We start from the raw sequence: 12,449 nt of genomic DNA, 5'->3' as shown, positions 1-12,449 counted from the left end.
ACGGATTGATCTCCAACTTCATGGATGGTGGCAAACTTGAGCTCATGCATTGTTCTTCACACCAGTCGACTGAAGCGAAAGAACAGTCACTTTGAACCACCTACGACCGACTACGCCTGAATGCCGTACTCAAACCTATCGAGGTGCGAATATCAGTCTGAAAAGTCAACGTTTCCACCGAAATCGTTGGTACAAACCCCTTGATTTTCCGCAAGCGCGCTGACACCTCATAGCACAAGCCAGAACCGAAGTTCTGCTGAGCTGAAGTTGAGAATGAAAGGATCACGCAGGTTCACCATCCACTCAAGCACAACTGGGACAGACTTCAAGCACGCTGACACTAGTACAATCGTCGCTTGCCGATGACCCGGGACGTAGTGGCAGTACAGATTGTGTTCAGAGATGGTGGAGAACTCTGAACTAGAGAGGTAGATGGAGCTGGTGGACCCGGGTGGTGGCTGCTTTATGGGCGTGGTCGTCCGGCTATGCTGATTTCCATTCTTCAGAATCTAAAGTTCAACTCGATGGGAGGTCGAAGACAAACTCGACAAACGGTAGCAGGAGTGAATGGCACCCTCGAAGATGAAGTCGACGTCGAATTCCAAGAGGGAACAACACCCATACCAGGCGCGATACAGGGGCAACGGTTTAACTGAAGAAAATGCTCCACATAATCGTTCGCGTCCGCCGTTTGAGATTGCTTGAGAAGCACAACCAGCTGGTGATTCGCTGTGCGTATTGCGTGGAGTAGAGGTTGTGTCCCCCAAGTCCAACCTTTTTGGACCTCAACTACCTTTCACGTCATTCAGGCCCACGAATACCTCTTCACTGGAAACCTGGAATCAAGCAAACACCCTCAGCCGCGCGCTGCGCCCACCCAGCATCGAATACGTCAATTCTAACAATAGAGGGAGAACGTGGAAGTGACGAGGTAGAGTTAGTGTTGTCCGACGCATCGAGGGAAGTTTGTATGAGGGTAGGGATGAAGATTTGAAGTGGGGGGGAGGCAGTTGAGGCGGAAGACGAGGCTTTCAAGGTGGAATGGGGGATTGAGGCGAAGGGAAACTTTGGAGGATCACTTTTAGGAAGGGCCGAGGAGGTTCTTTGCGAAGGCTCCGCACGCAGGGATGGATGCTGGCGAGGTGGGCCATGTAAACTCGGATGGCGGGATTACTTAGGATCTGAAGATCTGATGGGGCGAGGGAGTGCGAAGGAGGGTCGAAGCCATGTGCTTATGTTGGGTTTATGTGAGGGGTGTCGGATAGTGCTTCAACGAGTCCTTGTTTACACTGACTGGTCGCGTACAAGCAGTGTTTCTAGAGTGGTAGCCTGTGAGTAGGCCTTGAGCGGGACTTGATCATCACGCGCATCTGAGGATGGCCATTTTATGTTGTAAGAAAGAAGCTCAAAATTCGAGAGACGTACTTTTGCGTCAAAGTTGCATGTTTGTAGTTGCAACAAGGCCATGTTGGTGCCGTGCGCATGCTGATTGTCGAACGCGACTCTGCAGTGACGTTTCAACCGCCTCTGCTTCGGCACCGCGCAGCTGTTTGAGGAGGTTCTATACAAAAACAGCTCTCCGTCAACCCAACCTCCATGCACCCTCCTAGTAAGTCCACAATCGCGTCATTCATCTCCTACCAACTTATCCAGACATAACCAATCCAGTCTAACCTATTCGCCGTACGCGAGTACCTAAGCCCAGTCTGAGTGAGCCCCATGATCCGCCATCATCTCACTGTCACCAATCAAATCACCCACCTAGGTTCTCAAAGAGGGCAAATACGAAGAACACACGTCCACGATCATCTACGTCCGAGTCATTTACTCAAGAGGAACAGATAAATTCGTCACGGGGGTGACTTTTTGGTGAACAAGTTCCCCGTGTGGGCATGGTAAGCTCCTCTCCATTCCTCGTCTCGTCTCGTCGCGTAAACTGAGTTGTAACTTATGAACAGGGACATCCCTTAATCCCGAGACTTCCTCCCACCAGTCAAACAATAGATAGTAATGCGTGGCATCCCCAGTGAAACTCAATGCAATGCATTTAAATTTCCTGCTCAACAGGCCGTCTTCTATTCTTTCTTCATAACCACCACCATCGCCTCCGCCCACTCGACTAATGCATATGCCGTCGCTCTACAGCCAGGATGATCCCATCTCCCCGCCGCCCTCAAACCATCACCCATGGAGACGGAGGCAGACCGTACGTCCCGTCTGTACGCAGAAGCCGAAGCGAAACGGGATTCTGAGCAAATCGACGCCGACCTGCGGGAGGAGCGGGAGCGGTTGAAGAAAAAGAAGGGCGACGTCAAGGTCAGTGCGCTTTACAATTATGCGCCGCATATACTCATCCTGCGCTGCTAGCTTCTTCTCCTCGGTCAAGCCGAGAGCGGGAAATCGACGCTGCAGAAATAGTTCCAGCTCATGTATAAACCTACTTCGATGGATCAAGAACGCGCATCTTGGACAGCGGTCATCTACTTCAACGTTCGTTCATTCAATAAAACACATCCTAGCTACCCTCGAAGCTTAGGACGACACTCTTGACGAAGACGCCGAGGCGCAACCTACATCGACGGACGATTCACAGTCTATCATACCAAAGAAGGCTCGCGGGAACGGTATCGCAGATCAGCCGTCACCATCTACTTCTCTCTTGACCGGCAGCATCATCCAAGGATCACCAAGTTCCCTGATACCGTCGGAGGCTGGCGGTTCACACTCCCATTCGATGAAAGAGGGCGGCGCCCTTCAGATAGCCAACCTTCGACGCAGGTTGTCCCCATTGGTAGCTGCGGACGCGCAGCTCGCGGACAGACTCTGTGGTGGAATTTCGGTATCTGGTTCTGGTAAGGGCGGCGTCTTTGTGCGGAGTGGTTGGCAGGCCCGTACCATCGAGAATGCTCTCGGAAGGATCAAACAAAAACGCCCTTCGGCCGAAAGCGAAAAGAAGACTCGTGAGATTGAACCCCAGGAACCGCAGGACCCTTCGGTTCAGGACGTTGGGCGAATGCTGGAGCTCTCCGTTCAGGATATCCGGGAGTTGTGGCATCATCCCACTGTCAAGGGATTAATCGCCAAACGGAAACGGAAACTTGATGAATGGTCCAAGTTGTATGTCGCCTACCTTGATCTCTAGTATTCTATTCTGATCTTGTTTCTCTAGTTTTCTTAACATCACGCGTGTCGCATCGCCGGACTACGTCCCAAGCATAGGTAAAGTAGTTATTCTTGCTGTTTATCGCGCATATATTCACCTTATCCCACCAGACGACATCCTCCATACTCGTATCCAGACTATGGGAGTCGCTGAACACATCTTTGATGTGTATATCCACGGGAAATCTGTGACCTGGCATCTATTTGACGTAGGTGGTGCTCGAGGACAGAGACACTCGTGGGTGCCATACTTCAATGATGCGAACGCTATCATTTTTGTTGCTCCCGTGAGCGCATTTGATCAGGCGAGTTTCTTTCTCTTCCCTTGGTGTTTGCGCCGTCCTCCATTTCTATCACTTTCTTTGAACCGTGGTAACCACCAGCGTGCTTCTCTGTTCCGTTTTGTGGTTGAGGTGTGTCCGGAATGGAGAAATGCGTGGATATGTGAAAAGACTCGTAAAGTGCGTTTACTAAGCCCTCCATGTTTAAGAAGATTGATTCCCATTGCAGCTGAAGCATATCCCGGCGACTATGGGTTTCGACTCCCCATCTAGGCGTCTTGCGCTATTGGTTGCCACCCTCTCAAAGTTCTTGCCTTTGGGGTACGGGCGTCATGCCTGGCCTGGACGCTGCTTCGCAGCCTGCGACCTCAAGATCATGCTCGCGCACACCGTTCTCAACTACGATGTGAAGATGGAGAATGAGGGCGTGCGGCCACCCGATGTCTGGTTGGCATCGTCGTGTATACTCAATCCGAAGGGTAATGTTATGTTCCGCAAGCGCGCAACGTAGAGACGTTCCGAAATGTTGTATATATCAAACTTGTCTGAATCAAGTCTGAATAGGTACTCTTGCTCGCCAACTTTTCTTCATTTTTTGGCGTGGAATGTCCCTTTCATTTAAGATTGCCACTACAATACCTCGCAAGGAATGCTAAAGCTCAATCAGGCCGAATTTTGTTGGACTCTCCTAAATTGTACATAGAGCTGCGTTCTCCGTATTCATGGCCTTGGTTGAGCGCTGAAACATCGCAGGGTGTGGAACGCGTATCGTAACCGGAATCGCACAAAAATTTGACACGCTTCGGTTCTTCAAAATCCTCAATATTCCTACGAATTATATGCGTGCCTGGACGCATCCAGCACCACCCCACTCTGCACCCACGTCGCTGTCTACAAAGACGCAGGCTAATGATAAACCCATACCCCTCCTTCCCAAGGGGCCAAATATACCGTTGCTGATCGACATCTTCACGAAAGTCATGGATGATGTTGGTTTTTTTGGGAAAAGACCCATGGAAAGAGCTGAGAGCCTTAGCCAGGGGTGTTCCTTATCGAGGCTCAGAAGATGCGAAAGAGGCCTCACTGACGAGGCCCAGGGCGTAGTGGCAGTACAGGTCGTTTTCATAGATGGTGGAGAGGTAGACGGAGCCGGTGGTGGCTGCCTTGTGAGCGTAGTCTGCCCTGCTGGTTCCCATTTTTCAAAAGCCAATGTTGAACTCGACTAAGGAGGACGAACTCAACAAGGCCACGCCACGGTATCAGGAGTGAATGGCGCCCTCGAAGATGAAGTCAACGTTGAAGACTACAAAAAGGGAACATCGCCCATACCAGGCACGATACATTCCTGCAACGGTTTAACTGACGAAAATGCTCAACATAATCGTTCGCGTCCGCCGTCTGAGATTGAGCTTGAGAAGCACAAGCAGCCGGTGATTCGTTATGTGCGTATTGCGTGGAGCAGAAGTTGTGTCTGAGGTCCCTTTCCGAATCCCAGCTTCCTTGCGCACATTCAGTCCCACAGAAGCCCTGGCATTTCTCCTCATTGAAAACTGAAAACAAGCACAACACCCTCAGCCGCGCACTGCGCCCAACCAGCATCGAACATGTCGATTCTACCAAGGGAGAGAGGACGTGGAAGTGACGAGGCAGAGCTTGTGTTGTCCGAGGCGTAGAGGGAAGTTTGTATGAGGGTAGGGATGAAGGTTTGAAGTGGGGGGGAGAGGCGGGGAGAGGCAGTTGAGGCGGAAGACGAGGCTTTCGTGGTGGAATGGGGGCTTGAGGCGGAAGGGAAATTTTGGAGGATTACTTTGGGGAGGGGCGGAGGAGGTTCTTTGCGAAGGCTCTGCATACAGGGATGGATGCTGGCGAGGTGGGCCATGTAAACTCGGATGGCGGGATTAGGATCTGAAGATTTGAAGGGGCGAGGGAGCGCGAAGGAGGGTCGAAGCCATGTGCTTATGTTGGGTTTATGTGCTTCAACGAGTCCTGGTTTACACCGACTGGTCGCGTACGAGCACTGTGTGTGTTTCTAGAGTCGTGGCCTGTGAGCTTGCGCACCTCAACCCCTCCCCGGACACGTCACGTGACATTATCAAATCTTATATTCCAAGATCAACGTTCGACTTCGCACATTTTCTACGTTTCTTTACATATTTGATATATATATTGAGGGGAGAAAATAAACAGAACACAGCCTATTTATTGGACATATGAAAAAAATGGCTTCACGGTTATCCTGATTTGGCTCGAACTTTCATAAATAATGGCAGCAAACTTACCAGAAACTAACCCACTTGGCATTGAAAAAATGACTGTCGGAACGCACCATAATCCAGGTTACGGACTTTTTGAGCCATAAAACCAAATGCAAAAAATAATCTTACTACAGGAGTCGAACCACACACCTTGAGCAATTGCTGTTCCCACAATACAGAGCTCGTCCACCTAGGCCATAAGGACATGCATACATATTTGAGCTAATAGCAATATAATGCCTAAGATCGTGAATGTAACTGTAGTATATTCTCTCTCTAGATGACTATGTGTACACAAAAAAAAAGAAAATTCTGCCTAAATTACATTTTTATTTATTGGAATACTGTAATATTATGCCAACCATGATCATATCGTGGTCTAAGCGAGACGGAGTACTAAAAAGATGGTGTTCAAGGTTCGAAGTGGTAAGTCACGTGACATGTCCGGGGAGGGGATGAGGTGTGCAAGCTTGGCCTGTGAGTAGGCCTTGAGCGGGACTTGATCATCACACGCATCTGAGGATGGCCATTTTATGTTGTAAGAAAGAAGCTCAAAATTCGGGAGACATACCTTTGTGTCAAAGTTCTATGTTTGTAGTTGCAACAAGGCCATGTTAGACGTTGGACGAGGACTCGGAGTGGATGAAGAGGAGTGAGTCACGAGCGCTGTGCGCACGCTGGTTGTCGAACATGACTACTCTGCAACACCATCATCAAGATTTTAGTGACCGCCTCTGCTTCGGCACCATGCAGTTGTTTGAGGAGGTTCTCTACAAAAACAGCTCTCCGTCAACCCAACCCCCATGCACCCTCCTAGTAAGTCCACAATCACGTCGTTCATCTCCTACCAACTTAGCCAGACATAACCAATCCAGTCTAGCCTATTCGCCGTGCATGAGTACCTAAGCCCAGTGAGCCCCATTATCCACAATCCATCATCACTCATCACCCATCACCCCACCCATTAGGTTTTCAAAGAGCAAATTATAAGAACACGGCTGTATTACACCCAGTACGTTCACAATCGTCTATCTACCTCCTACACGTCCTTTGCTCACCGTGAACAACAGAGGAATTTGTCTCTGCAGGTGACTTTCTGGTGTACAAGTTCCCCGTGTGGACATAGTAAGCCATTCCTCCTGTTATCCCATCACGAAAAACTGACTGAGGTTACTTACGAATAGGGAAAAAGAAGATGCCTCCAAATTCCGAACCCATCTGACAAACCATACCTAGTGACACGTGGTGTCCCTAACCTACACAGATGCAGATGAGGACGCTGAGCACCTCCTCTCCTTCATTGACTCCTCTTCCCCCTCTGCAGACGGCGATGAGTGGGTCGAGACACATGCGGGTCGGCAGGCGCATCGAACGGACTCTGCGACGAACGTGGGTGAGATTGCGGATATCCCTGATTTGGATGGGGATGGGCCCCATGAGTCTGAGGAGAGGATCATGAGGGGGTTGGGGGTGTGTCGTTGGGCGGGGGAGGGGGGTGTTGGGCAGGAGACACCTGATTTGAATGATATCCCTGATATGGAGGAGGATGAGTTGGAGGAGGGGGATCATGAGGCTACGGCTATGGCTGCACCCAAAGTCTCAGTTATACCTGCTGCTGCTGGGGTGGCTGATGCTAGGTATGTTGTTGTTGGGTTTGCTGGAACTTGAAAGAGTGCTGATGATTTCTTTGTAGCGCTAATGTGGAAGTTGCAAAGGGCAACCTGCTTCAGGTCCACACATACGATGTCATGATCACATACAACAAGTATTACCAGACTCCACTTGTTTGGCTGGTCGGCTACGACAAGGTTTGCCTTTACCCTTTTCCCTTTTATTGTTTAAATTAGCTAAACCGAAACATCAGAATTGCACCCCACTAACCCCCTCCCAAATCTTCCAAGACACCACGCCGGGAAAACAGTAACAATCGAACCATTCATCCATTCCGCCTCTCTACAAGCCACCTCCGTGCATCCATGCAAACACGCCAGCATCATGAGGAAAGTCATAGAAAGGATGAACAACCATGTCGTCAAAGAACAGCTCACGCAGCGTGGTAAACCAATGGGCAAGGACACCCCTAAGAAAGAGAAGAAATGGCCATTCAGCCGAAAGTCGTCTGGGAGCGCCAAGGTCATTCAACAGCTGCAAGCTGGGGCTGAGGAAGAGGAGGTGGAGGGGATGAGGGTTGATTTTTATTTGGTTGTTTTCCTCAAGTTTATTGCGAGCATCATGCCAACTATCGAGGTTGACTCGACTACATCTTTTTGAGTTTGATGCCACTCTCCCCTTTGTCCTCTGACTTTATCTGGTACCCCTAGGCCTCCCTCATTGCTAAGCTGTCGTTTCTTTTACCTGTATTTTTTTCTATCATTGTTGGTACTTAGAGGTCTTCTTTCTTTGTGAATATGTTGCAATTTGGAATATGTATCTGTATCTTTCGTGTTTTTCTGACAGACTTTGGAGAATGCATAAATCATATGACATCTCACCCCCCTCTAACAACTCCGATCCCAGACAGCCATGATGATAGTTCACCATGCATGTGTCTGTCGTCACAGTGGAAGAGATGGTCGACATCCCCTATGAGCGGCACAACATCGAAGAGGTCGAGAGCTGTTGCTGTCACTGAACAAAGGTTTTTCCCTCGTTTTTCTTCATCTCCACTCTTATCAATCTTTTAGACGGCCGCTTTTTTTTTCTTCTCGCGTGTTGCTGACTTACTCACATCACCTCCTGTGTTTCCAGGTATGCATCCTTTACTCTTTTCTTGTTGTCCAACATTCCAGTCTTGTCTCGGCTGCCCCCTACTTTTTCTGCCATTGTCATGTCATTTTCGGATTTTGTATTAGATACTACAAGAAATACATGATTTATTTTGCCCATACTTGATTTGAAGTGATTGGATTCTAGAATTAGAATTCAATGTCTAGCCTAAGATTGTATGGAAAGGTCCAGCTAGTATGACCTAGTATGGCCTTACATAGTACCAGAATCTCGGACAGCCATGCCAAAGCCATGCAAGAAACTGGTACCATGCAAGGCCTATCACCAGGGATGTAAGTTGAGGTTCCAACCTTGGGGGGTCAACCTTTCATGGCCTATTGGTGCCTCTCATGGCCATTTATGACCTTACGTGGAACCCGAACTTTTTCTGATGTCATTGAACTCCCATACACATACACTGTGAAGACAACTCAAGAGCACCCTCAAGCTGCAGAAGCTTGAGAACATGAAAAGCTTGTGGACTTTAAAAAAAATTACCATCCTTGACTTTCTTTTGCTCAAATGACACAATTAATTTTTTGGGAACAACAAGGCAAAAGGTGCATCATAATGGGTGGTAACTAGAGACATGTGCTGCATTTATGAAATTCTGGGAAGGTGGGCTGAAACTTCTATAAAGCTAAAATCAAATAAATGAGAAGATCTTGGAAGACTTGCAATATTGATACTCACGAAGACGATTGTCTGTAGCAATCTTTACAAGAGCCTGTTTCTTTTGTTCCTTGGTTTTCATATGAGAGGCCTCCTCAATGGCAGTATTGATTTTGGCCATGTCAATAGACAAGTTGAAGTTTTGCATGGCTAATTTGTAGGGGGCAGGGGAATATGAAGGTTTCTGTTTCCACAGAAAAAAAGAGTGCTCTGCAATGATAGCAGTCACTGAGCAGTAAAATAGTAGTTATGATAGAGTGGTCATAAATGAGAGTAGACACACCAATACATAGAAAGGCAATGTCCTTGAAGGATTTGGTATTGTGAATCTATGTAGAATTATGTTGTGGTCAGAATGTTGAATAGCATTTATGCGGTGAAGGTTTACCAAGGACCAGTTGGTATGATTGAGGACATCCTTCACCTAAAAATAGTATTTGGTTCAGTCAATACTAGTTTTGAAAAAAAGATGGGAAGAAAAAATATAATACTCACATGCTATTTGAAGAAGTAGAGTTTCATGAATATTTTTCTAAAATTCTACAACTGAACTCACAATCTCATCATTCTTAGCAAAATGAAAAGAGAAGAAGGCTGAGACTTACTCTCTATTTAAAATATAGGCCATGCTCTTGTCAGCAACAAGCAGGAAGGGCCAGCGAGATCCTGACTTACATTCTGTTCAAAACCCAGAGCATGCTCTTATCAGCAACAAGCAGGAAGGGCCCAGCCAGATCCTGACTTACAAACTGTTCAAAACCCAGAGCATGCTCTTGTCAGCAACAAGCAGGAAGGGCCAGCCAGATCCTGACTTACAAGCTGTTCAAAACCCAGAGCATGCTCTTGTCAGCAACAAGCAGGAAGGGCCAGCCAGATCCTGACTTACTCTCTATTTAAAATATAGGCCATGCTCTTGTCAGCAACAAGCAGGAACGGCCAGCCAGATCCTGACTTACATTCTGTTCAAAACCCAAGGCATGCTCTTGTCAGCAACAAGCAGGAAGGGCCCAGCCAGATCCTGACTTACATTCTGTTCAAAACCCAGAGCATGCTCTTGTCAGCAACAAGCAGGAAGGGCCAGCCAGATCCTGACTTACAAACTGTTCAAAACCCAGAGCATGCTCTTGTCAGCAACAAGCAGGAAGGGCCAGCCAGATCCTGACTTACAAGCTGTTCAAAACCCAAGGCATGCTCTTGTCAGCAACAAGCAGGAAGGGCCAGCCAGATCCTGACTTACTCTCTGTTCAAAACCCAAGGCATGCTCTTGTCAGCAACAAGCAGGAAGGGCCAGCCAGATCCTGACTTACATTCTGTTCAAAACCCAAGGCATGCTCTTGTCAGCAACAAGCAGGAAGGGCCAGCCAGATCCTGACTTACATCCTGTTCAAAACCCAAGGCATGCTCTTGTCAGCAACAAGTCAGGGCAGTCAAATGAGTCCATCCTGATCGGCCAGCAGCATGTCAGGCGCCCATCAACAGTGGGCCAGCGGACTCGGCCGAGCTGTCAAAAATTCGGCCTTGGCAATGACTGGGCCGAGACTCTAAAATAGGCCATGCAAGATGGGTGGGCCGCGAGTACAGAACCCCATAGAGGACGGATCGGCCGACTTTGCCCCTGGCGCCCATGGGTTGTGCCCAATTGCGCAGATCCCATTGTTGCGCCCATTCGTCTTTGATGCAGTTAACCAGAGTGCTGCCTCGTTAGTTTCACTGTGGGGGACCACGTAGGAGAAAGTTAAATAGATATATTATTTACCTGTTGTGGGTTGCGCCCAATTGCGCGGATCCCATTGTTGCGCCCATTGGTCTTTGATGCAGTTAACCAGAGTGCTGCCTTGTTAGTATCACTGTGGGGGACCATGTAGGAGAAAGTTAAATATTTACCTGTTGTACATCTGGCGCCCATGGGTTGCGCCCAATTGCGTGGATCCCATTGTTGCGCCCATTTGTCTTTGATGCAGTTAACCAGAGTGCTGCCTCATTAGTATCACTGTGGGGGACCATGTAGGAGAAAGTTAAATATTTACCTGTTGTACATCTGGCGCCCATGGGTTGTGCCCAATTGCGTGGATCCCATTGTTGCGCCCATTTGTCTTTGATGCAGTTAACCAGAGTGCTGCCTCGTTAGTATAACTCTGGGGGACCACGTAGGAGAAAGTTAAATAGATATACTATTTACCTGTTGTACATCTGTGTTGGCGGCAGCCTCGTTGTTGCGCCTGCAGGCAACCACATTTTTCTTCGCCAACCAGCCAATATTCCCCACCCATTTTCCCCGGTCTTGCTGCGATGCTGCAAGACTTGAGTAGTTTCAAGCTCACTCAAGAAATAGCTGACTTTCTCAAAGCTAAATTCCATGCTACCCTCCATGGAACAGCACAAAAAACACCCTTTCCCCTGCACTGGACACTGGACCTGTTGGATGACTACAATGGGATAGTTGTTGTTTTGGTTGAGGCTTTCAAACACCCAAGTGCGCCACGCCTGCTCACATAGTAATTGGTTGATTGATCTCTTCAAGTCCGCACAACATGGGATGCCACGAGGTATTGCGATACCATCGGCGCCGCCCTGACCAGACAAAATCCTGAAACAGAAGAGAAAATCTTGAATAGGTACCCGCCCATCTATTCACCTATTGTCCATAAAAGTTCGCCTTTTGTGGTAACGGATATGCATAACAATGGGCTGGTTTGGTATTTGCCTGACATCCTTTCAGGAGCATGCCAGGTATGTGACTATGGCCGCTGGGTGTACAATCTCAAACCCTGTTCAGTTGCAGATCTGGAAGTTCCTCAAAATTCTTGAATCAGCTTTGAGGATAGACGACAAGGCTACTACTAACTGGAGGAATCATAAAATGCACTACAGGCCTGCAGAGCAATGTCAACAACTCAAGCCCGGGACTGTGAGTTTATCGCCAGCATGGTTCCAGCAAGGGCATGAGGTGTGAAATCTCTTTGGATCCATAAACAAAGTCTGAACGATCTGCAGTCTTCCGAGTTCAAGCTTGAAGTCAGCGCGCAAATGAAGCGTGGCGCCGTTGGGGCGCAGTGGAGCCTGGAAATGCAAGAGTCATCTGCTTTGATTGGCGCCATCCTGAGTATCATACATCCACAACTTTATGAGCAGGGAATGGAGGCACTCCGCCGCCTCGAGACAGAAAATGGGTTTGTGGATGATGAGGAAGAATTGTACACGGCGCTGAAGCATTGGACTCCCCCTTTCAGCGCCTTGTCAGTGATTAGCAACCGGTCAACACCAGTACACCGTGACACCAAAGGGCGGAATGAGTGGATTGATGTCCTAGTGC

General features: G+C 48.4%; 2 protein-coding genes across 2 annotated transcripts in view; one reads left to right on the top strand and one right to left on the bottom strand.

The window, feature by feature from the left end:
• Positions 1 to 9,096: 9,096 nt before the first annotated feature.
• Positions 9,097 to 11,070, bottom strand: LACBIDRAFT_335310 (uncharacterized protein; the record flags this gene model as incomplete). The annotated part of the gene is made up of 20 exons (XM_001890166.1): positions 9,097 to 9,104; positions 9,158 to 9,364; positions 9,420 to 9,465; positions 9,525 to 9,560; positions 9,632 to 9,634; positions 9,693 to 9,704; positions 9,742 to 9,744; positions 9,812 to 9,814; positions 9,883 to 9,885; positions 9,953 to 9,955; positions 10,023 to 10,025; positions 10,093 to 10,095; positions 10,164 to 10,166; positions 10,234 to 10,236; positions 10,304 to 10,306; positions 10,374 to 10,376; positions 10,444 to 10,446; positions 10,514 to 10,516; positions 10,893 to 10,983; positions 11,021 to 11,070. The coding sequence occupies 20 exons, from the start codon at positions 11,068 to 11,070 to the stop codon at positions 9,097 to 9,099; spliced, it is 489 nt and encodes a 162-aa protein (XP_001890201.1).
• A 749-nt stretch (positions 11,071 to 11,819) lies between these two features.
• Positions 11,820 to 12,449, top strand: part of LACBIDRAFT_335309 (uncharacterized protein) — a gene marked incomplete at both ends in the record, with an annotated part of 2,683 nt that continues 2,053 nt past the window's right edge. The window contains 2 exons of the mRNA XM_001890179.1: positions 11,820 to 12,044; positions 12,131 to 12,372. Of these exons, the coding sequence (XP_001890214.1) occupies positions 11,820 to 12,044; positions 12,131 to 12,372 (467 nt within the window). The remainder of the gene's footprint in view (positions 12,045 to 12,130; positions 12,373 to 12,449) is intronic.

Source organism: Laccaria bicolor, genomic scaffold (genome assembly GCF_000143565.1).
Source record: "Laccaria bicolor S238N-H82 LACBIscaffold_82 genomic scaffold, whole genome shotgun sequence".
NCBI lineage: Eukaryota > Fungi > Basidiomycota > Agaricomycetes > Agaricales > Hydnangiaceae > Laccaria > Laccaria bicolor.
This window is presented reverse-complemented; position numbering and strand designations above follow the sequence as displayed.